Source organism: Centroberyx gerrardi, chromosome 5, assembly GCF_048128805.1.
Source record: "Centroberyx gerrardi isolate f3 chromosome 5, fCenGer3.hap1.cur.20231027, whole genome shotgun sequence".
NCBI classification, from domain to species: domain Eukaryota; kingdom Metazoa; phylum Chordata; class Actinopteri; order Beryciformes; family Berycidae; genus Centroberyx; species Centroberyx gerrardi.
In genome coordinates this window covers 13,309,304-13,332,901 of record NC_136001.1, presented here as the reverse complement: position 1 = coordinate 13,332,901, position 23,598 = coordinate 13,309,304, and the positions used below count along the sequence as shown (strand labels likewise).

At 40.5% G+C, this 23,598-nt stretch overlaps 3 protein-coding genes across 4 annotated transcripts in view; 1 reads left to right on the top strand and 2 right to left on the bottom strand.

Annotated features, from left to right (window-relative positions):
- The window catches only part of eya2 (EYA transcriptional coactivator and phosphatase 2), a 29,561-nt gene extending 20,884 nt beyond the window's left edge, over nt 1-8,677 (top strand). For both annotated transcript variants that reach the window (XM_071903801.2, XM_071903800.2), the window contains exons 10-16: nt 1,640-1,729; nt 4,216-4,274; nt 5,130-5,290; nt 6,125-6,239; nt 6,509-6,630; nt 6,934-7,034; nt 7,461-8,677. In XM_071903801.2, coding sequence (XP_071759902.1) covers nt 1,640-1,729; nt 4,216-4,274; nt 5,130-5,290; nt 6,125-6,239; nt 6,509-6,630; nt 6,934-7,034; nt 7,461-7,541 — 729 coding nt within the window. In that variant the 3' untranslated portion in view covers nt 7,542-8,677. The remainder of the gene's footprint in view (nt 1-1,639; nt 1,730-4,215; nt 4,275-5,129; nt 5,291-6,124; nt 6,240-6,508; nt 6,631-6,933; nt 7,035-7,460) is intronic.
- A 258-nt stretch (nt 8,678-8,935) lies between these two features.
- On the bottom strand, nt 8,936-18,039 carry tgm5l (transglutaminase 5, like). Its single transcript, XM_071903778.2, has 14 exons — nt 17,944-18,039; nt 17,594-17,776; nt 16,824-17,057; nt 15,199-15,317; nt 14,664-14,792; nt 14,050-14,227; nt 13,654-13,789; nt 12,871-12,974; nt 12,478-12,717; nt 12,206-12,268; nt 11,900-12,109; nt 11,165-11,322; nt 10,725-10,861; nt 8,936-9,602 (listed from the first exon to the last, which is right to left on the bottom strand). The coding sequence occupies exons 1-14, from the start codon at nt 17,948-17,950 to the stop codon at nt 9,449-9,451; spliced, it is 2,052 nt and encodes a 683-aa protein (XP_071759879.1). The 5' UTR covers nt 17,951-18,039; the 3' UTR covers nt 8,936-9,448.
- A 3,002-nt stretch (nt 18,040-21,041) lies between these two features.
- On the bottom strand, nt 21,042-23,452 carry pxmp4 (peroxisomal membrane protein 4). Its single transcript, XM_071903939.2, has 4 exons — nt 23,309-23,452; nt 22,876-22,938; nt 22,582-22,780; nt 21,042-22,084 (listed from the first exon to the last, which is right to left on the bottom strand). Exons 1-4 carry the CDS (start codon nt 23,419-23,421, stop codon nt 21,815-21,817), a joined length of 645 nt encoding a protein of 214 aa, XP_071760040.1. The 5' UTR covers nt 23,422-23,452; the 3' UTR covers nt 21,042-21,814.
- Nucleotides 23,453-23,598: the final 146 nt, after the last annotated feature.

Here is a 23,598-nt window from a genome sequence, read left to right as displayed (position 1 = left end):
ATTTCAATTATTAGACAAGGAGAACATCCCCTTTTTGGAACACCCCTCCCCCCCCCCTTAAGCTTTTAACCCCTCCTTCCCTCCTCTTTCTCCTCCTCATCCTCTCCATTCAACTCTTCTTCATCTCTCTCAATCCTCCCCCTCACCATTTTCTCCCTCTCATCCTTGTCCTCCTACTCCTCCCTCCTCATTCCCTCTTTCTTCTTACACCAATTTTTTTTTTGCTCCCTTACCTAATTGCCATAATTTCTTCTCTTCAATCACTTCACTTTTACCACCAAACCCATTTCTGCCATTTTGAGCAGGTCTGCTGGCAGGCTTGTCATTTCAGACGCACTAATCTGACGTTCACCTTTGGCTGACACTTCTGCTTCTCCTGTCTCTCTGCCAAAGAAGAACCGGCGCTGCCATCAAAACAATACACAACGCATTTACACACACCTGCTTTTGTGCTCTGAACAACAACAATACACCTACTCTGTTTGCCAGTCCAAGATCTCACAGATTATGATTTATGTTGTTCCTGCTGGTGATGATTTCTAATTTGCTTATTAAGAAACAAGCGTGGGCAGGGTGAGGTTTGCAGTGTTGAGAGAAATACTGACACAGAGAGAAAACACTGAAAGAGGGGGGAAACAAAAAACAAGGGTGAAAGGGTTGTATACAAAATACCTGGGGAGACCTGCTCTTTTTCCTGAAGTAACTAACCAGGTGAATCAGGTGAATGCTGCAATCCCAAATGTACGAGTTGAGAAAAAAACAAAAAGGCTGATGTGGAGAGAGATGAGTAAACTGTCAGACCAGACAAAACAGAGCACCAAAATAAGCCAGAAAACAGATAGGATCAGATAGGAGAGATAAGGCACAGCAGAAGTTATGATTGACGGATGAATAATCGCACTTCCCTCTCCCTGGAACCTGTTTGTGTCAATCCAGTTGATGAGTTGGCAGAGGAGCTGAATGGAAAGCTGTTGAGAGAGACAGACAGGCAGACGCACTGACACAGTGAGAATGATGACATGAATAATGATGTTCAGTAATCAGATTAAACCCTTGGTTTAAATACCAAACCTCTTATACCATCGCTCTCAGCCCTCATGCTAATTATATCATTTTTTAACACTAATCATCGAGGGTGCAGCCCTGAAGTGAAATAGTACTGTTATTATTACAGGATCTTTATTAACTAGGTCAAACCACAAACCGTAGTTTAAGAACCAGTTTTCTTTATTTTAATTTGTGTTAAAGTGCACAGATTTGAATTAAATTGTATGACTGGAGACCATTCATTTCTGAATTGAAATGTAGATGTGTTTCAAGAGGCCGCACGGAATTAAAAACGTATGTTACTTGAGTTTAGGTCCAGATGAACTGTACAGTATGGATACAGACACGGGGGAATGAATTAGACAGCAACATTTAACCCTCAGAGAATAGCAGAGGTTCATTCCCTGTTCTTGAATTACAGTATAATTTCACTTTGTCTGTGAAGGTTGTCGTACCGACGGTCTCGCTCTGTTCGTAAATGTCAGAAGATAAGATATATTAAATGCGTAGTGTGGTTGTCAAAGCAAGTTATTAATGCTTCGTTGTGCTTTGTGTGTGTGCGTGTGTGTGTGTGTGTGTGTGTGTGTGTTAGGACTCTTCAAAGGCGGTGTCTCTGGGTCTGTGGATGGAGGAGATGATCTTCAATCTGGCTGATTCAAGACTCTTCTTCAATGACCTGGAGGTGAGACTTTAGCAAGTTTCTGTGATGATTTGTCATTTCTCAGTCAAAAACGGAAAGAAAGCATCCTTGGGAAAAGAAGAGTTTCAAAGGATGTTACGAAAACTGAAAGTTAAAATGTGTTTTGGTGATTTCTGCCCCTTTAAACTAATCTTAGTGACATTATGCTTTACTTCATCCAAACCTCTTATTGGAAATACAGCTGCACTCTCCTTACTTGCTGCATATTCTGCTAGTAGCCCACTGAGCTTCCTTCATCTCCTTTTCTGTGATAATTGTCTTCGCATCCAATTTTAGATTTTTTTTTTCCACCAAGGTGGAAAACATCAGCAGTGAGAACATATCCAATGGTATAAGCTGGCATACAGCTGACCAGAAAGGCTTCACCACAACAGCCTAGCGAGAGGCTTGACATTTTGAGGCTGTTTTCCTAACTGGCATAAGGCACAGTGGTAGCCATTGTAGAAATCCCCTCACACTGCATCTATCCCGCATTAGTTCTTAGTGCAGCATTTTCCAAACAATTTGTCTTGGGCCTTGAGCAGCGGTGCAGCAAGTATATAAAAAGGAGGGTTTGTTGGCTACTGGCATCAGTACTCTTACCATTAGACCTGACTTGTATCCTAATAATCCACCACAGTTAACATGTGCACAGATGCGACCCCCAAAAAAGTGATGACTCCTCTAAGAAAATTCCAAGGGGTTATTGAAATGCAGTTTTACTACGTGTCGGTGATTGAACAATGCATATGTTTTTCATCCTGCATTCCTCTGCCTTGTTCTGACAAAGAAAAGGATTAGAGACAGACAGAGAGAGGGACAGAGAGAGAGAACAAGTACACTTTGTGCTGTAATTATAGGTGTGTGTCTGGGTCTCTGAGAGGAAAATTAGTCAAATGGGAGGAGGAACAGTTGAGAGGAGGGAAAGAGGCCAACAAAGCCATTTGCAAACCCGGTTTTATCCCCTCTTTTGTTGTCAGGGCTCAGTAAATCTCCAAAGCAGTCGGCCGCAGCGGGCTGACAACTCATGTTAAGTCTTGCGGTACAATTATCTTGTCCTTGCTAGTTCAGTAGCTACATCAGTGGCTACGAGTGTTATCGTTGCCGTCGTTACTGTACTACACCAGAAGATCACATAATTACATTATAATTGGCATGCGTGACCGCCAGATTGATCTAAGTCAGAATTTCCAGTGGAAATGTTCTATTTCAAAGAAACTGATATCAGCATATTTACTATGGCTATATTCCACTTCATTGCCAACTCTTGAAATTAAATCACTGTACACTGGGATAGGCGCTGAGTGGAACTGCTATGCGTTGAAGCACAGTGGTTAACGGGGCCAATTGCATTGTGTGGGCAGTATTAAGTATGTAGGGGCAGATGGCACCTGAGTGGGCGGCGGGCTGCGGCCGCTGGGAATTGAGATATGTAAGGATGAAGGGATATAAAGATGGAGGGATGATGAGGTAGCGTCTCCCTCTGTCTCAAGACGGCTGAAAGGTGAGAGGAGGGCCTGTCTGTCCCGGGCCGCCGTGTGACAAGGAGTGTGAGTTATAGTGCTGCAGGATTCGGTGTTTGCACGTGTGTGTGAGTTTGTGTGTGTGCATGCTTGCGTGTGTCTGTGTGTGCTTGTGTGTGTGTGTGTGAGAGTGAGAGAGAGGTTGTAGGATTTAGTGGCTTGAAGCTGGACTCGGTGGATAGAGAAGGAGAGCAATGAGACTAACAGATAGAGAGATCAAAGTCTCAGGATTTTATACAAGACAATGGCCATTGTTGGTTGCAGGGTTAAGAAGTGTGTTATATGAGGGCATTTTCTATTGGCCTATCATGATTGACACGAATAACAACATTATTAACAGCATTAATAACAGCGTATTTATAATGTATGTACTGTGTCCTAAATGTGATGCTCTCCCTTTTTCTTTTACTCTCCTACAATATCCAATCTTCATATATTTAACTCTTTTCAAGTTTCTGATGTTATTGCATATTGCTTGAAGGTGTTTTGGCTGCAGCCACATGCTCACGCTGCAGTGTGGTTTTAATCCCTGTGGTTTGGTCGGTTGCATTAGCATCCAGTAGAGAGAAATAACACGTACACCACTGTGCATGTCAAAGGACAATTCTCAAAACAAAGGACCTTTCTTGAGAGGAATTTCTTTTACCAAAATATTAAACACACTCTAAAAAATGATGAGATGTTATAAGTATGTAGCTTTAATTTGCTATATGGTTACACTGGCACTGCTGAGCCTTGGTGGCTGGTTCACTATACCCTCTCCTCTCTGGCGCCTTTCTGTCCCACGTCCCGACAACTTATTTCCTCCTCCCTTGTCTTTTATTTTAGACGGTTTTTTTTATTTCCATAGCTGCTATCGTTCCCGGAGGCTCCCTTAAAGAGGAGAGACCTGCCTGTACAGGGCTCCGCTCTGAAATGGATCTCCGTACGCTGCTTGATATATCCGCTTTCCTTTTCATTTCCCAGGAATGCGACCAGGTTCATATTGATGACGTGGCATCAGACGACAACGGGCAGGACCTGAGGTAAGGCTTCTGCTGCTTTACTGTGCTTAGAGCTCTACTGAGGGGCTGACAGTTCTATTACGCCTTGTGAACCAGACTTGCCCCCGGGTTTTAGTGCATAGGAGGATAAAGCAGGGAGATGAGACAGAGTAGAAAGAGAACTGTGTGTATTTGTGTCTGTGTGTGTGTGTGTGTGTGTGTGTGTTTTATTTTCTCCACCTCCCACCAGCCATATAATATGTCACAGAATTATCCATAATTCCTTCATTCCTCATCAGAATATCTCTTTGTCATTCTCTCCGTCTCCCTCAGTCCAGACATTTTATTGCAAAAACTTGTTGAAGCACTTTAGGATACTTTTAAGAGTGATTTGAGAAAGAGCCAGATTGTATCAAAGTACCTTTGTGAAGTCTTTATTTTATTGCGCTTTACTTTGGCCTTTTTCATTCTCAAGGATATTATTATATTTATGCTAGCCATGGTGAATGCATATGCTCCATGATTTCTCACTGACAAAGCTGCATTCACAGCGCAAAGACAGTTCTGCACAGCATTTCTTGTCCCTGGCATTTTTGTGGTTGCGCTGGCACAACTCCCTCACGTTTTGATTAATGGTTTAAGCTGTTTTCTTGTTCGTACAGTTTGCCTGAAACTCTTCCTGGTTATCAACTTTATATGAACGAGCAAATAAAGAGCCAGAAAATGTATGCTGGGCATAAATGTAGTTTTCCCAAGTCATAGAGCATTTATTCAGTTCCACTCTTCTGAAACATAGATGATACTAGCGCTAAATGCTGCAGAGAAACGCAGTTCATGTCTTTATGCCCACATGTTTTGATCCATATCCTGATTATTTCCTGTGTTGTGACCCTGCAGCACCTACAACTTTGGGACGGACGGGTTCCAGAGCCCTGCGGGGGCCGGCTCTCTGTGCCTGGGGTCCGGGGTCCATGGAGGGGTCGACTGGATGAGGAAACTGGCTTTCCGATACCGCAGAGTAAAGGAGATCTACAACACATACAAGAATAACGTTGGAGGTAGGTTAATTTCATTTAACAATATTGTATACAGGCAACCTATTTAGATTAGCATAACTTTTCTGAGGTCTAATTCAGGTTACATTAGGTTTTGTAGCAACCACAAAGAACTAATGATGAGAGAAAAACAGTAACAGTGAGGTGGCGATCAAACTGACAAGTGGAGTGTTTGCACATATTTCCCTGCTGTGGGACCTCACAAGCCGGGGTTGAAATTGAACACAGTTCAGCTTTAAACCACAATGCTTCGACAGGGTTTTTGCTAGTATAAAAAAAAAGAGTTGCTATATGTGGGCGTCTTGCTAGGCCGTGCTTCAGAACGGTGCATTTTGCATTTTCAAAAACTCTAAGAGAATAGAGTGAGCATATGATGATGAAGACCTGCTCATTACATGAAAAATCCATGTTAAAGTGATGGTTCCTTATGGACTTATTTGAACTATTTTAACTGTTAAATATAGATTATTTGAATCATGAAGGGATGATATAGGTGAAAGAAAGGAGACAGGTTTGTTTGTCAACTAAGATGGTGAGTCAGATGTTGTTGTCCAGACCGCCCAATCTGAGCTGTGCTGCGTTGGCTGAGCAAAGGCACTGCTGATTACAGCTGGCCGCTTCAACTGTGCTGGAAACCATGTGTTTGAGGTTTTGGCTAGAGGTTGTTGTGTGAGAGCCGTCCACCCAGAGACTGCAGACAGCCTTGCTGTCAAAACATGGTTTTGCAATGTCTCAGTAAATGAGAGCTTTTATGCACCGGAACTACAAGAGTTCAGATCATCTCTGTTTTGTTACAAAAAACTGTCCGTCAAGCTGGTGCTTCTCCCTGATTGGCAGGTTTGCTGGGCAGCCCTAAGCGGGAGGAGTGGTTACAGCTGAGAAGAGAGATGGAGGTCCTGACAGACCTGTGGCTGACTCAGGCACTCAAGGCTCTGGCTCTGATCAACTCCAGGTCAGTTTATGCTGTCATGACTTGATTTAAACCGACAGGTCAATTCACAGTAGCTGTTGACTATCTGAAAAATACTTTCAAGCATTCCTCTTGCAACATTTGAAGGCAAGCTAAATTTGACCAACTGTAACAAGCAATATTATTTTTTATTATACTTTTGCAACTTATATCCCTCTATGAGTTGTCAATCTCAGTCCTTGCTGTAGCACGTTACATTTGAGATGTTGCAAATTTACGTCAGTCTAAATATGTCACTCCTGTCCTTCCAGGCCAAACTGTGTGAATGTGTTGGTGACGACCACTCAGCTCATCCCAGCCCTCTCCAAGGTGTTACTGTACGGCCTTGGCTCTGCCTTCCCCATAGAGAACATCTACAGCGCCACCAAGACAGGTGAGGAAAATCCTGAGAAGGAGGGAGGGAGGGAGAGAGAGAGAGAGAGAGAGAGAGAGAGAAAGAGGGGAGAGAGAGAGAGGGGAGAGAGAGAGAGAGAGAGAGAGAGAGAGAGAGGGGAGAGTAATCACTCAACAACGTTCTCCTTCCATCCATGCAGATCTTCCATGTAGAAATTTAACTCATACTAATAAATCAGACATTTTTATTTGTTTCTCGCCTGTTAAATTTCACATTGTAAAATCTCCATTTAAAAGTAGTACTTTTCAACATCTAAGCTGTATATTTTCCCTGTTTTTAAAGGCAAAGAGAGCTGTTTTGAGCGAGTCTCCCAGCGGTTTGGCCGGAGAGCGGTGTATGTGGTGATAGGAGACGGAGTGGAGGAAGAGACCGTGGCCAAGAAGGTAAAACTCAGTTCGTCTTTCTTTTATGATTGCGACTGTTGAAAAATGGACCTCAACGAATCAGTTAACCTTGTGACACACTCAGTTCCTTTAGCTTCTGTGTCTGAGTGGTTTTTAGAATAATCTTTGCATGGAAATGGTGGTCTCCTTTCTTGAAGATGCACCCTGAAGCCATGACACACAGACAACATTTTGAGGTTTTATATTGTTGGGCAATTTTACTGACATTTCTGAGCAACAGTATTTTTGCATTAAGCTTTTGTACATTGTAGACCACCGTGTTCTCCGCACGTATTTTATCGCATTTTACAATCCCCATCCAAACCACAGTGCATCTGCACTGCATCAGCAAGTTGCCCAAGTATGACTGACTTAAGAAGACTGTGTGTTTTACATTATTTTTTTGTTGTTGTTGTTTTTTTTCAGAAGAACATGCCGTTCTGGAGGGTGTCGTGTCGGGCCGATCTGGAGGCTCTGAGCCATGCACTGGAGCTGGACTACCTCTAGAGGGCGCCAGCTGTCACACTCTGCTCTTCCACCCAACTCCTCAACGGAGCTACGGGGTGAAGTTGCCCCTAGAGACTGATCCAGAGTCAGTATTTCTATTTCCCCATGATTTTTCAAGGTTCGGGGCCGGGCATCTGATGGCTAATCGGCACTCAGGGGGACAACTTCACACCAAAGCCAAAGGAACTGTGAGGATTTTGAAGCGAGGCTACAGTATATCTGCGATACGTATCACAAAGCCAAAAGTAATGGACCAAAATAAAGGACCAAAGTGAAATAAGGGACCAAAGTTTCATAACTGACCCCAGGGAACTGTGTTTATTACTGGAAATACTGTTTTTCTTTCTTTCTTTCCTTTTTTTTTTTTTATTCAAGTCACAAAGACTCTATGAGAGGTGTCCCACTTTTGTACACAAAAGGGTGTTGCACTGAAAACAAAGTCCTACAGCCTGGGAATGAACAGAATCAGTACGTCTGGCTGAATGAAACGCTCAGATTGTTTGTTTGATTGTTCTACTGTGTTGTTTTTTCCATTTGGTGAGAGACGAAATAATTACATTTTCCATTGACCAATACCATTTTAAAGAGAGAATAAGAAGGTCTAAAGTTAAAAAGTTATTTGAGATACATCTTGCCTTCACTATTGTTTTAGAATCGCTTTACTTATATATAGGCTAGATAAATATCAAATAACAATTCCCACATAGATGTAGGCTATTGAAAATAGTCTGATTGTATTTTACCTTCAAAATGTGAGCTATTTATTGATTGGTTAAATTCTACAAATGAATGAGGCATATACATTTTGGGAGATTAGCATAAAATAGCCTACAAAGACCAAATATGCTCTTGTAAAAATGTTTTGATAACACGTCTTGAAGATGCTGTATTATAGGCTAGTGCTTGAATCCTTCCTTTTGATTCTGGGTTGTATATGTTGTCATGTTTTAATTTTCCTGTTTTATTCTGTCCATGATTGTCTGAATAACCTCTTTGTAATATAGATGAACTGGTATGGTTGTGCATGTGCCTATTACACTGCCTGTCAGCTTAGCTACAATTTGTATATAATGCTTTATTGTTGATTTGTTTTTGACAGACAGTTAAAATAGATTAATAAAGATAAGTTAATTGCATTCTGTGAAAGTTGAGTTGAGTTTTATTTCATTTGACACATTCACTCAATCCAGCAGTCTATGAAACAAGAGGGGTTGGTATGGATGAATGAACGAATGATCAAATAAAGCATAAATAGCTTCTGTCTCATTATATGAATTACATGTAATTATTAAATTAATGCTATCATGAGTAAACAGAGTTAAGAGTTTGATGCAGAGTGAACCAAAGTGAAAAAAAGGAAAGATCTCCCTCTCCTGGGCAGAAAATGAACTACATTAACATGAAACAGTTTTATTTCACTATTAGAAATGTGATGTACATTTTCACATTAAACACTGTAAAGCAAAAAACAAAATAACATTATTAATCAAATCATTTGATGTAGTATTTTTAAAACATTTAAGTGCATTCCAATGGATAGTAGCAATGTTGAGTTTAATCAATTAAATACATAAATATAGAAATAAATATTATGCTTTACATTCACATTTTCAACATACATCATCAGCTTTAAAGCAGTAATCCATTATCGATAAAACTGAGGATGGCTTCAAGGTTGGACGATTTTAGTGAGCGTTTTCCTCCGTAATTGATGCTAAAACCTGGTTGCCATGTATTGGTTTCAATGGAAAAACTTGATACAACATGATTAAAATGTTTATTCAGAGGCGAGACAATACTAACATGGTAAAAATGTTTGTTGTGTGCCTCAGTGCAACAACTGAGCCAACCAAGCTGTAAAAAAAAAAAAAAACAAGTTGGCCGATGAGGTGCATGAATCACAGGATTTAGGCGTTGCTGACTGAGACCATCTTGAAGCCTCTGATGATGGAGTTGATGTTGGCCAGAGACAGACTGGCCTGCAGCATCTTCATTCCCACCATCTTGGGGATGAAAGTGATGTTCTGCTGCACTCGCTCCCCGGACCGCAGCGGGAGCAACCTGGAGGGAGAGGAGGGAAAGGAAGAGAGGATATAACCCAGGTGTTCGTAAAATGATCCAACTCTGGCAAATGGTGCAGGGATGATGCTTAATTTGAGTTCTACTTGTTTTATACTGCTATATCCATGCAGATGTATTTCTTTCACACTTTTGTTTGTTTGAGCTTGTCCTTAGCCTTTGATATGTAAGAATCATTGTTTACTGTACAAATGTGACTTATCTTATTAATATTTCTGCTTGTCTTTCATGCTGTGGCCCATGAGAAAGTGGTCCTAATTTTAGATTTTATTGTATCCTGGTTTTAAACTTTGTGCATTTGTTTTGGATGTATGTTGTGTTTCAGTGGGACCCCAGGAAGAATAGCTGACACCTTTGTGTACAGCTAATGGGAATCCTTATCAATAAACATTAATACAGGAGACACTGATTGCTGTCAGGGTAAAATTACAAAGAGAATTTGGCAGCTCTACCTGTGTCAATCTACTAATAGTACTTAATGGATCGTATGGATGGAGTCGACTGCCTCAGGGTTATTTCGATTGTGACAGATAAGTTGTCAGTCATAGAAAAGTGGCTAAATTAGCTGTCAAATAATATCTTTGTCATAGTCTAAACTTTTTGGCACACATTGTATTTTCCTGTACAGCAAATCCGGTCACATTTTATTTGGATATTCCAATGCTGATACTCAACTTACTATCAATCACTTTATTGAGCATCTACTTTTTGTCACCTGACAGTTCACTGAGTATCGACATTGGACTGTTTTACCACAAATCCTACCCATCTGGTAAATAGGTTGCTTCAAACATAAACCCATAAAGTACTTAAAAATACTTTTTTGGCCCAGGTCCCAAAGAGTACCACTTCCACCCACTAATCATAATCATAACAACACGCACAAACATGAATGGAACAATCCAAGTGGAACAAGTACTTAACCTACATTGGTTAAGGACACGCTGTACTGTACTGTGACACGCCTCTATCTGAACATTCCTTCGCCCATTCAAACAAATAAAATGAATGGCTGCCGATGAGCTTTGTCTCATGTGATCGTACTGAAGCGCCTGAAGAATGAAACGGAACATATGAAGACATGAAAACGTCACACACTCCCACCTGAACTGAACTTTGCCCTGGATCAGCCCGGCTCCAGCTACAGTCAGGACTCCACTCACTGGCATAGAGAACGGGTTGGTGAAGGTCACTAAGGCGGTGTGCTCCTTTTGGGGTGTGATGGAGTCTTCAGCTGCAATCTAGAGGAGACAGCCATGTTGGTTAATTTTGGAATATAATCTTACCATCACAGACCCCTCCACACTTAGGTCATCTTTCTCCGCAGGGGAACATGGAGGGTCGGAGCAAGCAGCCGGATACTTTTTTACAACCCAGCCCAGTCTTTTCACCTACTGCTACCTAATTAAACAATCAGTAAAAACCAGAGAAATTCACCCCTTCCACTGAGACATCAAATCCTTTCTCATAGTGTAATAAGAGTCTACAAAATAGGTTGTAAAAATCCGTAAGAAACCCTGTTGGTGAATAGCAGTCTGTGGTACCTGTATGGTGATCTGTGGGCTGGCGATGTTGAACTCCTCTGAGACCAGGACCCGATCCTGACTGGCCTCGTCCTCCAGGACCACCGCTAGGTTGACCAGGTCATCTCCCACCACACCCTCATACTGGGCCGGGGCGATCTGGTAGTGCAGCACCTTGGCTGGAAAGAGAAAAGAGGCAAAGAGAGAGAGAGAAGAGGGTGTGTAGAGAGAGATGTAGAGAGAGAGAGAGAAAAGGATTCAAAGTGAGGCTTCAATTCAAATTTATAATCAAATCACATTATAAAAAAAGAAAGGAGCGCTTCTTGGATCTGAGGTAGTAGAAGACAGCTGCTCTGTGGTTGGCAGGTACAATACCTAAAAAATATACTAGGGATATTCCTTGCCAGTCACGGTTAAGGTACATAAGAGAAAATAAAGGCATGAATTCCCCAAAGAAAAATCAAAGTCAAAGTGCTAAAACAACTTTTAGCACTTGGTCAATACGCTGTAGTCGCTGTTTTTAATATGCAGCCACTATAATAATGGCTTTTTACATTTTTGTACCTGCAGACGGAGTGCAGTTGTTTTTCTTTGGGGAATTCATGCCTTTATTTCCTTATATGTACCTTACATGACTGGCAAGACATATCCCTAGTATATATATTAGTGTAAATATAAATTCAAATACTCTTTCAGAAGGTGTTCTATTTTTAATTCTGAAAATTTGAGTCGTTGATTGAGCGAAAAGTAAATTACCCTCCATGGGTGCCAGTGTTATGATGCTGTGGGCCTCCCAGAAGGTGTCTGAGGGACTGTGGTTGTATTCCTTGGCCTGGGCGTTCAGGTGCTCCTTGATCACCTTGGCAACGGGCTCCTTGTTGATGACTTTCACCGTGAAGAGGACGGGCTCCCCGGCAACGGGAGCTTTGTCCAGGGCCAGAGAGACTGACACGCCCTGGGACGAGCCTGCAGGAGGAACACAAAGACAGCCAGAGAGCGAGGTGAGACGTGTGTTTGATGGGATTTAAGTTGATGAATGTATTCAAAGCCACCAAGTCTTACCTCTCCTTAATGTTGAGTCTTCTGACATTGTACTTGATCTTGATCTAAGTGATGGATTAGGACCTATATTGTAAAGATTTAAAAAAAAAAAAAAAAAGCGTTACGAGCAGCCAAACTCTTTCTTTCAGGCAGCTGAGAAGGAACAAAAAGGAGCCATGCATCCATTTTCTGTGCCCCTGAGTAAACATTAAGGCCACGGGACAAGCCACTTCTTTAACTTTTCTCAAGTTAGCGAACAAATACATGAATGTATTCTCTGATTCGGATCGTACTTTTGATGTGTTTGTAGTCTGCTGTGATGTTCCGGAGCCTGGGGAAGCCTATAGCCTTGGTGCAGATGAGGGATCCCACTCTCTCGGTGTCGGTGCTGTGGCTGAGCACCCGGCCCTGCCTCACTACGATTGTGTGGACGTCAGCGTTCACCTCAGCGTAGACAAAGGGAATGTCATAAACCAGGTCGATACGACGATCCCTGATGGCTTTGACCGGGGCCGGGCCGCAGCAGAAGACTCCTATTAAAAGAGAGATACAGACAGGACGAAGGAAAGAGAGGCAGGGAAAAAGGAAGGTTATGGCAATGTTGGGTAAAAGGCAGTGGGGGCAAATGTGTAAGAGGAAAAAAGCGAGAAACTTCCACACAATAAGACATAATGTTTCTCACACACCTCTGCTCCTCTCCTGGGGCGTTGGGTCCAGAACCTGCCAGCCGTCCATTCCAGATCCCAGATCTCGTCGAGTCATCCAACACTCGACCCACACGTGGAAGTTCCTGTCAAGGAGGGCCAAAACAGATATTACAAACAAAGGAATGCAAGGGTGGAAGTAACTAATTACATTTACTCACGTTTCTACTGAAATTATTGTATTTTGCATCACATCCATTACAGAGTATACATTTTGTGGGTCTCCATAATTGCAGAGCCATTCGCAGTGAACGATCAGTCAGCAAAGAAGAGAAGAGTAATCTGGCTTTACTTTCTTTGTGCACTTTATTTTGTAGTTTCCACATTTTCCAATTAAAAGAATCTAGTTTGAACTCTGTCCTCTCATCCTTTTAGAATTGCATAAGATCACAGCTAACAGCATTCTCCTTTATAAAAAAGTAACTCAGCAACTTTTGCTCTGAGTACATTTTAAATGGACGACTTTTTACTTTTACTTAAGTAGATTTGTACACCAGTACTTCTACTTAAGTAAAATATCAGCAAAGTAACAATACTTCTACTAGAGTAGGACATTCCAGTCCTCTTTCCACCACTGAAGGAATGACTCTATTGTTTTTAGTTGACTCATACAACAGTTCAGTGTCTTTTAATAAACTTTCTCCAAAGATTTAAAGTATTGTCCCAGGCCGATGCTGTATTAGATAATTTCCCAAAACTTCTCATCTTCTAATTGTTGATCATGATTGCTATGTAAAAAAATAAAAATCATACGTTACTACTGACCATATGCTGTCTTTACTTTGGTGCAGCTTCTTCCCCATTTCACTGTAGTACTCTTCAATCACCAGGTTGCCATTGGTGTCATGAGCGGAGTTGAAGTTTGTGACGACGCGGCAAGGAATGCCAAGAACTCTCATAACTGAAACACGCAATCCAAACACACACACAGACGTGTAAATATGCACATACAATGGAGAATATCTGAACATTGTGTCATTGTGGAAAGATGATGCAGGTAAACTGTACGCAATCACACAGTGCGTGCTTTGATGTTAAAAGCACATTTGGGAAGTTTTGGTAAGGTATATTACAAACTTCTCATTATTACAGCTTCCCATAGTGTGATATTACCATAAAAGGTTACATCTCTCAAGCATTAAATCATTATGGTGCAATCACCTGTGCACATGATGGCAGCAAACACCCAACACTGTCCATACTTGACTGGGCTGAAGCCAGACCGGGCCCACTGTCTCAGGATGTCCCCGCTCCCGGTCCACATGGACGGATTAACACCTTGTTTGAAGTCTCCTGACCAGTTCCCTTTCAGCACTCCACAGTCATCTTCACAGTTGATCTAGACATGGAAAAGGAACTTGACATTCTGGATCTTCGAATTCGCACTTCAGTTCACAAAGTTATCATAAAGCCAGTTGGGCGTCTGACATGATGAAGAGTGAACCTTTGAATTACAAAGGTGACTAAATAACCACTTTGGCTGCATCACTGCAATAATTACAGTGTCCAAATCTTTATAGATCTCACATTTAGTCATTATAGTTTTGTTGTGGGTGTGTGTTTATATTCATTGCCAGCCACCGAACACTGTGACCCAATTCAAGCCACAACTTGTTTTAATAGGCAATGACTCTCACAAAGTAAAGAGAGGCATTACTGAAATAGAATAGCAAGCAATTTATTGCCAACTTCACGGTCACAAGTTCAAGTCGTAAGCCTTTTCAGTAATGCTTCCTCAGTGTAAAACCTCAAACCTCAAACCTGTGCACACTCACCATGGCAGACACGACCCGGCTGATGTAGATGGGGTCTCCTCGCTTGATGTAGTCTCTTCGTCTGCTCCTAGTGTGCTGGGGACTGACTTGGAGCAAATTCAGGCAGGTCTCCAGAACGTCAGCCTCATACTTTATAGGCAGACAGAAAGAATTTAACATTTAATGAAGCACTTTATGGATGTTCATTTTGTATGTGATGATGTCTTCATTGAGATAAGCCTAAGTTTCACTGAAAATTACCGGTTTTAACCATTTTCCTAAATTTCCCTGATTTATTTGTTAATTGATTTGTGAGTTTTGAGTGATTATAGCTCTACAAATCAAGGAAAATGCAGTCCTGTGACATCAAATTGCCTGACATGGATGAAAGACAGTTTTTCATTTCAATGGCTGTTTCTGTCTCAAGGATGGGTTTAATCCACAGCTCAAGCATTAAAGGTGTATAGCAGGCTCCTGAAAATTACCTGATGCTTTTTTTTTTTTTTTTTAACTGGGCAAGTAGAAATGTTTACTTCAATAGATATTGTATACACACCTGATCAAAGGACCATGGTCTGGACACATGGTTCACAGATGTCCCCATGTACAGAAGCCCAGAGTCATTCTGGACGTATTCCTCTCTCTGGTCCTCAAATGGAACAAACACTGCATCCTCTGCAACAAAACACTTACCATTTAGTGCCATTATACTCTAGAGAGGTAGTTACTCTAGATTTTAAGATGAATAACTGTACAAGTCATATGTTTGTTTTGGTTTTTGTTTTTTGTTTTTAAAGCTAATGTGCTTTCAGAGTTGTATAGTCAATCCAAATAAATTTGAGTATGAATCTTCCTCACCTGGAAGTAGATTACTTCTAGTCTGTACAACCATGAGCATTGTCAACACTAAAATTTAGTCAGGACATAACGAAATATAGAAACATCACTCATCTGAAAACCTGAAACAGACTTTAATGGTTCTTTAGCTAAAGGCTTCAACTGCTACAGTATGTTCACATTTTTCTCCTCTGTTTGTCAAATTTGACACCAGACATTTGCTATGATGAATCCTTACCTCTTAAGTATGATTCAAACAGCCAGTCACAGAGTACATCATCGCGGTAGCAACCAGCATACCATAAAAGGAACTAATATGTGATGAAAGGTGCTAAATTAATGCAATCCATCATCATGAACACATGCAGCCACACAATCCACATAGCTCATTGGGATTTCTAACATTATAAACCACCAATACCCAACTCATGTTCTGAGGTAGTTTTTTCTACCAACTGAGAAACATTTCAAAAATTAGGTCCTTTCTATCCGTTGCTGATCTGGAGAAGGTCATCCATGCATTTATCTCATCTCGTCTGGACTACTGCAATGCTCTCTACACATGTTTAAACCAGAAATCCATTTCCTGCTTGCAACTAGTCCAAAATGCTGCTGCTAGGCTTCTGACCAACTCCAAGAGACATGCCCATATTACCCGTGTCCTGGCCTCTCTTCACTGGTTGCCTATTGTTTTTAGAATTGATTTTAAGATTCTATTATTAACTTTTCAAAAGGCTCAAAGGGTCTTGCACCTCAGTATATTACTGAGCTTCTGTCTCCTTATGAGCCTGTGCGCAGCCTGAGGTCCTCAGGTGGGGCCCTCCTGGATGTCCCAAGGTCACGACTAGTGACTAAAGGCGATCGGGCTTTCGCTGTCCGAGCTCCAAGACTCTGGAGTGCCCTACCTGAGGCTATCCGACGAGCTGATTCTGTGTCATCTTTTAAATCGCTTTTAAAAACACACTTGTTTAAAAAAGCCTTTCCTTAATCCTGTGGCTGTTTCTTTAATCACCTTATCTGTGTTGCGTTATCTTTTAAATCTCTTTTGATTACATACTTGTTTATAATATTGCTTTCGATTTTTAGCCTTTCTTTTGTAAATCCTCTGTTACTGTGCTCTTTTAAATTATGTGGTTTCTCTTTTACTCTCATTTCATTTTTATTGTGATTTGTTTTAATCTTGTAAAGCACTTTGTAACTTGTGTTAAAAAAAGTGCTCTATAAATAAAGTTTATTATTATCATTATTATTATTATTATAATGCAACACTGCACATAGACTGTATCTATTAATTACTGATAATTTCACATGGTTAACTCGTACATTCCCACTGCGTTTACTCACCACGACACCAGGGGTTACAGAGCAGGACGAAGTGGCCGATGGCGAATCTCTTCTGGCCGCTCTGACTGAGCACATACAGCTGAAGTTTGTAGGTTCCCACCGAGGCGGAGGCAGGAGTGCAGATGAATATGGAGGGAGACTGGGGGTTCAGGCCCTCCGGGTTGAAGTAAGCTCTCCAACTGGAAGGAGAAACTTTCTTGGAGAAAGTGACTGGCATTGTCACATACAGGCGGCCTGGGGAGTGAGGAGAGAAAGATGTCAGGATAAAGGAAGGGGAAGAGTTTTTTTTTTTTTACATCCTAATAATGATTCTTAAATGGCTAATTCAGATTGCCTGCACACAAAATTGATTTGAGTACCAAAACTTGCAAATTGACATGGGATTTCATATTATTTAAGTTTGTTTATTTATATAGCCCTTTATCACATGCATGTTTAAAAGGACTAACTAGATCTAACTGATCAACAATCAAACATGATATAGGAAAAACATTAGGAAAAGCACAAGCAGATATTAGCAAGACATAACAGCCTACCTATTCTACATAGCCTAACCTACCCAGCATCACCAGCCTTAGACCTTCAATGCATACAAGGAAAAACATTTTCACATCTGAAAGATGACCGGTATAGTATCAGCACATGATTACAGTGGTAGACCTAGATCTAGATCAGCCCTCCTGCATGTTAAATGCTTTGTAAGTGTGGGTCCCACATCTGAGAAAAATCAGATCATTCATCCATAGTTTAGTAAAATTGCAGAATGCTACCTAGCAGAACTCTGATCATGAGAGTGTCAGTCTGGGGGTTGAAGGCTCTGCCCTGCAGCTGCAGGCTGACTCTGAATGGGGCTCCTCTCCGCACCACCAGGGCTTTGGAGCTGCTGAAGCCCTCCGTCCGGTGGCTCTTCTGGTTCTCAGATTGCTCCAGGTTAACATATTGGATAGTCAAATCTGCAAGTCAAGGGAAAAGATAACAACACTTGCTATAAGATGGCATTGGTTAGATTTGTCACACAATGAATAGAAAGAATAAGTGTAAAACAGAAGATGTGCCAAAGTTAAAGAATAAAATAACAAAACAAGAAAAAAGAGCATTTACTCCCAAAGACATATCTCACCTTCCATTTGCTTGTGATTGTCTTGTTTACACGTTCGCCGCAAAGCTATGTGACTCCACTCTCCACCTCTACAGCTATATAAACATTATGCCACACCCACTGCAAACGATTTGTGCATTTTACTGCCAGAGAGAAAGTGAATGAACTGGTTTCCCTTGATGCCTAAAACCAGGAGCCCCTCCTACATGGACCTACAGGTGTACAGCTTTGTGCGTAATATGGGCCCACCTGTTTCAGACCTTGTGTGAGTAATGAGACTCACCCAACTGATCAGATTAGCGGAGTACTGGGCTTGTGACATTACTTTGTTGGGTGTAACTCCTTGCAATATGTTACAGTGTTTTGCAACACAATGTTTTGCATAACTGATAAGAGGCCTGTAGCATGTAACAGTAATACTATTTTCAATATTTAATTATTTTCAGACCATTAGTGGCAAATTAGACCGAATTGCCCATTCTGGCTAATATACCAATACATTAAGGTGATGAAAGTATGTTAAATCTATTCATAGAGGTTACGAACTGAATGGCAAAATATTTTGTCATAGCATTTGGTCGAATACATTTGGTGTTATTCTATTGTATTCTATTCTATTGTAGTATCAGTGAGAATCCAGTTATTTTCCATATTGAAAATCTCTATTTCTGACTAAAATCAGGGGTTTTCTTTTGTATGCAGCCCTTGAGAAGGTTATCCACGCTTTCATCTCTTCACACCGAGATTACTGTAACTCCCTGTAGTAAGGACTTAGTCAGCTTTGGTCCAAAAAGTTCCAAAATGCAGCTGCAAAGAGATGAGTATCATATTACCACTATCCTTGCCTCTCTTCACTGGTTGCCTTTCAATTTTAGAATTGATTTTAAGATTTTACTGCTAACATTTAAGGCTCTACCGACCTGGCACCAAGCTATATTTCTGACATGTTAGTCTCCTATTAGCCAGAACGTAGTGATCTTTTATTCATTGTCCTTGACCTTCATTTTATGTCCTTTTATGCCTTTGTTTTTTATTGTCTATTTCCTTTTTTCTTTTTCAAATTTGTTTTTATTTTGCTTCCAGTGTCTTGCTTTATTTATGTTATCCTTTACTTTTTAGTGTTGATTTTATCTTTTTTTTTTCAAATGTTTTAAATGGAAATAAATAAATTAAAAGAACAACAGCTATATTTCTGACAGATTTCACCTGTCCCTTCTTGAATGAAACAAAAAAAGAACAAAAAGGGATGATTTTACACAATAGTAAGGGACCACGGTGAAAATCTCAAATTATCACTTATGAGCCTTTCTAGGAAAAACTGGATCAACAAAATCTGGCAGGGATCAGGCATCTTAGTCATCAGTTCCATTTAAGATGCCTCACATCTCACTCAGTACAGTGACAGGTTAAGACTGGTGTGGCATAGATAATTACCAAGTAATTCAAGAGAATTATTACATTATCAAGTTGGGTTAAAAAAAAACAATAACATACACACACACAGCATGCTCTCTCTCTCTCTCTCTCTCTCTCTCTCTCTCTCTCTCTCTCTCTCTCTCGCACGTAACAAGAAATTAGTCATCAATTAACTAACATTTCAAAAAATGTATCCCATCCCCTCTCATGTATCGGTGTGTGTGTGTGTGTGTGTGTGTGTGTTTGCGTGTGTGCGTGTGTGTGTTGCTGTTCCTCCACTGTCCACTGGTAATCAGTGTTTCTGTGTTTATGTAACTTGTGTTTGTGATAAAGCATAAACCAGCAAAATATAATATTAGCCATTAAAAACAGAACTTTTCACATACATTCATAATACATATTCTTCATCCAACTGTGTTAAAGTGTGGCACCAATCAACAAACAGCTAATTGCAGCTAATAGCCTACTGCACACTGACTTTTCTCACATAGGTAGGGAAGTTTGAGAGGATCAGGCAGACGGTTGAATTCAGGGTATATTCTACCTATCTTCTCAAAATAAGTCTGCCTTACATCTTTAAGTGAGATTCTGTGTCTGTCTCCCCCTGACAGCAGAATAGGCATAGCCTGCACTCCTTGGGTTGCCAGGTTTGCCTGTGGCAGCCTGTTTGTATGGCCAGCTTGTGTGCACAGAACCTGTACCTTTCTTCAGTTTGTTGTCAGTCACAGTGGTCAGATATCGTGCCAATGTGTACTCTCTGTCTCTCTCTCTCTCTCTCTCTCTCTCTCACAAACACACACACACACACACACACACACACACACACACAAAACTCTCCTCTCTTTCATCCACCACCTGACATGCCATTTGACAGTTACCTATTCCCCAGAATGAAAGTGTGGGAGCTGACTTTGAGCTGCTTTGTCATGTTTCGGTTGATGTTCATACAGTTTGCAAAAGGTGCAACACTCACCTATGACAGCAATGAATACTGAGACTTCAAGTCTCAAGAAGAAAGGACTGCCGAAGAACTGGTTGACACATTCGAATACAAAAATGAACCCCAAGAAAATAGGCTAGATTATGGTTGTGGAAGAAATAGATGTGTATTTACAGTCAAAAGTATGGGGACAGCAAGCTTATGCCATTTTAACATGGTTAAATACAAAATATGAATTTTCCTCTATGAGCCCAACAAACACCTATCTATCCATCTATCTATCTATTTATCTATCTATCTCATATATCATATCTATCCATCTCATATTCATCTTTCAAATTAAAATACAACAGCAGAACATAATTTTAGCTGACACATTTTTGAGCCCAAGTTCATGTTCATATGCACTTGAAGTCACAAACATCATAAAAACAAACTGCATTGCACTTTTTATTTTATTTTTTCATAAATAAGGCAAAGCTTCATTCAGTAGCAATCACAAATACTGTAAGTACAAGAATTAAAGAATCAAGTAAAAATACGATTGAAAAGTAAGTAGTGCCATATATTCTGTATATATGAAAATCAAGGGACGCCCAGGAAACTTTTCCACATCCTCTTTGGCCAACTAAGGCAACCAGATACGCAGTAACCAGAGTTGACATTTCTACATGGCAATACGCCAGAGCCGCAAGCCCTGAAATGACTGGAAAATGGAAAACAGGATTGACTAGAGACGAATTTCATTGGAAACCTCAGCAAAGGTTATGCATCAACGGCACAGAAAAAACTGCTGTTGCAACACACTTTCAGCATTTTAACAAACAACTTCAATGCCCAAACAAAGACCCAACAACAACATGTGAGAGATATAATGCTTGATTATAGAACAGAATATGGTTTAGGTAAAATCATCATTATAACTTGCTTATTATTATTATCTTTGTGGAAACAAAGATGTATTAGTAGTGCTACAATTGAAGAGTTAATGTTCAAAACGCTATCAATCCATTTTGGGGAAGAAAAAAAATCATTTCCTGGAGTCATTATGTAGTAATTTTATCATTTTGTCAACCAAAGAGTTACCTGCTATCCTTGGAAAACAATACAATAATTTGTTTTAATTTTGTGCTATCATTTTGCGGGAGTAGGTGTCAGCTGATGGACATCTGATTTTGGAACGAAACTCTTCAAATGGAAATTTTATGTCAAACTGTTTGCTTTGCATATTGTGCTGACCCCTAAAAGAAGAAGAAGAAGAAGTATGTCAATGAATCAAACATTAACAAAAAATTAAAAAACCAACAACCAAATAAACTTTAATGAGTTGGGAACTTCCTACCACACCTTTTGATGTCATATTAATTCACAGTCTAAATGTATAAACTATATTCTAACAATAATTTTTTTTAAAAAGGGCACATTCAAAATATCTGGAATATTTATAATCATTAAAAAAAATAATAATGTATTTATTTTCTTTCTCTCAGTGCTGTAGAGAACTGGTCCATACAGTAAAAAAAAAAAATCAAAGCCTCATTTCTGAGCAGCAGTTCTTGGCTTATTAAAAACGAGGAAGTCGGAGATGTCGTGCCACACGTTGCTGTCATGGTAGAGGTAGTTCATAGAGGACTGCAGCGAGGGCTGCAGGGTGTGCGGGTAATACTCAAACAGCCACAAGACGATGCCCCACACCAAGGTGGCAAACAGCGGGAAAGGGTCTTGCTTAGGCTGCGGGATAAATCCTTTCTCTACCGCCAGCCGAGACAGAGCGAACAGGATCCTGGACAGCAAGTACATGTTGATCTAGAACGGAGGAAAGAGTTACGATTAACAACTGCAACTGTTTGGCAATCACAGATAGACAGAGCAGCAGCAAAGAGGGAGCGAGTGACTTAGGGCTGCAACTAATGATTATTTTCCTTATTGATTAATCTATTATTTTTTCCATTAACCATATAATCATTTTGTCTATAAAATGTCAAAAAATAGTTAGTCTGACCAGCAGCCAAAAAAAACTCAAAGTATTCATTTTATAATGATATGAAACAGAGAAAAGCAAGCAAATTTTAGCACTTGTGAAGCTGTAACCAGTAAATGTTTGGTATTTTTACTTGATAAATGACTAAAATGATTAATCTAATCTAATGATTAATTAAACTTAGAATCAATTATAATTTTCTGTCAATGGACTAATCAATTAATCGACTAATCGTTTGAGCTCTAGTGTGACTAGACCTTAAGAATGAGGAATATGAGAAAACGTGACAACAGGGGATTGATGGACTTCAGACGTATCCCACCTGGCTGTTGATGTTGTTGTTATCCCCAAACACTAACCATCCTCCAACGCAGGCAGCCAGGAAAGACTGAGACTGCAGACTCTTTCCCTGGATCCTCTCCTGCAGGGCTTGCAGTCCTTTGTATGTGAACACAAAGTAGGCCAGGTTGCGGGAGTGGGTGTATGTGGCTTTCAAAATGGCTTTCAGCTTGTCCTTCAAACTAGGATCAGAAAAGTAGAAAAAAGTTGTTCATAATTTAGAGGTATGGCAGGTATTGTAATCTTAAAAATATTGAACTGGAATTCAAATTCTCACCTGCCACTTCTGAACAGGAATGTCATGACAAGGGCGTGGGGTGCTCTGATTTTGGCCCCATATCTGAGAAAGACACATAACATAATCAGTGCTGGCTGGAAACACAAATTGGCTACAAAGCAAGGTCAAAGACCCCAAGCTTAGTCAACTAATTTCCCTAAAGTAAAGGATCAAGAACTAGAAATAGCCAACACTGCTGCATACATAAGCTTATTTCAGTTGTAGCCCTAGGTTAGTATTGGTAAGCAGCACGGTGGGTCCAAACACAAGTATTTACTGGCATGACACTCAAACTATAACCTTAATAGCTACCTAGCATGTAGCTAAGGTGACAAGAAGATAGCTAATACCGGCTAATCAATGTTAAAGCAGCTGCTAGGTAGAAAACTACAGCTTAGCTAACTAGCATAGTTTGTTGGATGTGCTAACTCACACGGCGCCATTTCTGAATCCTTTCAAAACTGCCAGTGCCGCTTTGTATTTCTCTTGCTGTAGCAAATTATTGATGGTATATAGGAGAGTTTTTATCACATCTGGACCTGCCATGTCTCTCTCTGAATAGTTCAGAGGACACAAATAAATGTCACACAGATTCGAGCATGTGTCACAGCGAAAATGCGCCGTATCGCAGCACTACACACGATGGTTCCTATATATAAAACTGTGTTGTGCTTTGTAGTAAGGGACGAAGACACATCATTGGGCTGTTTGTGGAGGAATAAA

Bases quoted from the DNA above. Each gene is read 5' to 3' on its own strand.
- tgm5l (XM_071903778.2), bottom strand. The intron at 15,318-16,823 runs GTGAGTAAACGC...GTTTTGTTGCAG, and splicing joins CTGTAACCCCTGGTGTCGTG to AGGATGCAGTGTTTGTTCCA. The intron at 11,323-11,899 runs GTAATTTACTTT...TTCTCTTTCCAG, and splicing joins AACACTGGCACCCATGGAGG to CCAAGGTGCTGCACTACCAG.
- pxmp4 (XM_071903939.2), bottom strand. From the start codon at position 23,421: ATGGCAGGTCCAGATGTGATAAAAACTCTCCTATATACCATCAATAAT. The intron at 22,939-23,308 runs GTGAGTTAGCAC...TGTCTTTCTCAG, and splicing joins GGATTCAGAAATGGCGCCGT to ATATGGGGCCAAAATCAGAG. The intron at 22,781-22,875 runs GTGAGAATTTGA...TTCTGATCCTAG, and splicing joins TTCCTGTTCAGAAGTGGCAG to TTTGAAGGACAAGCTGAAAG.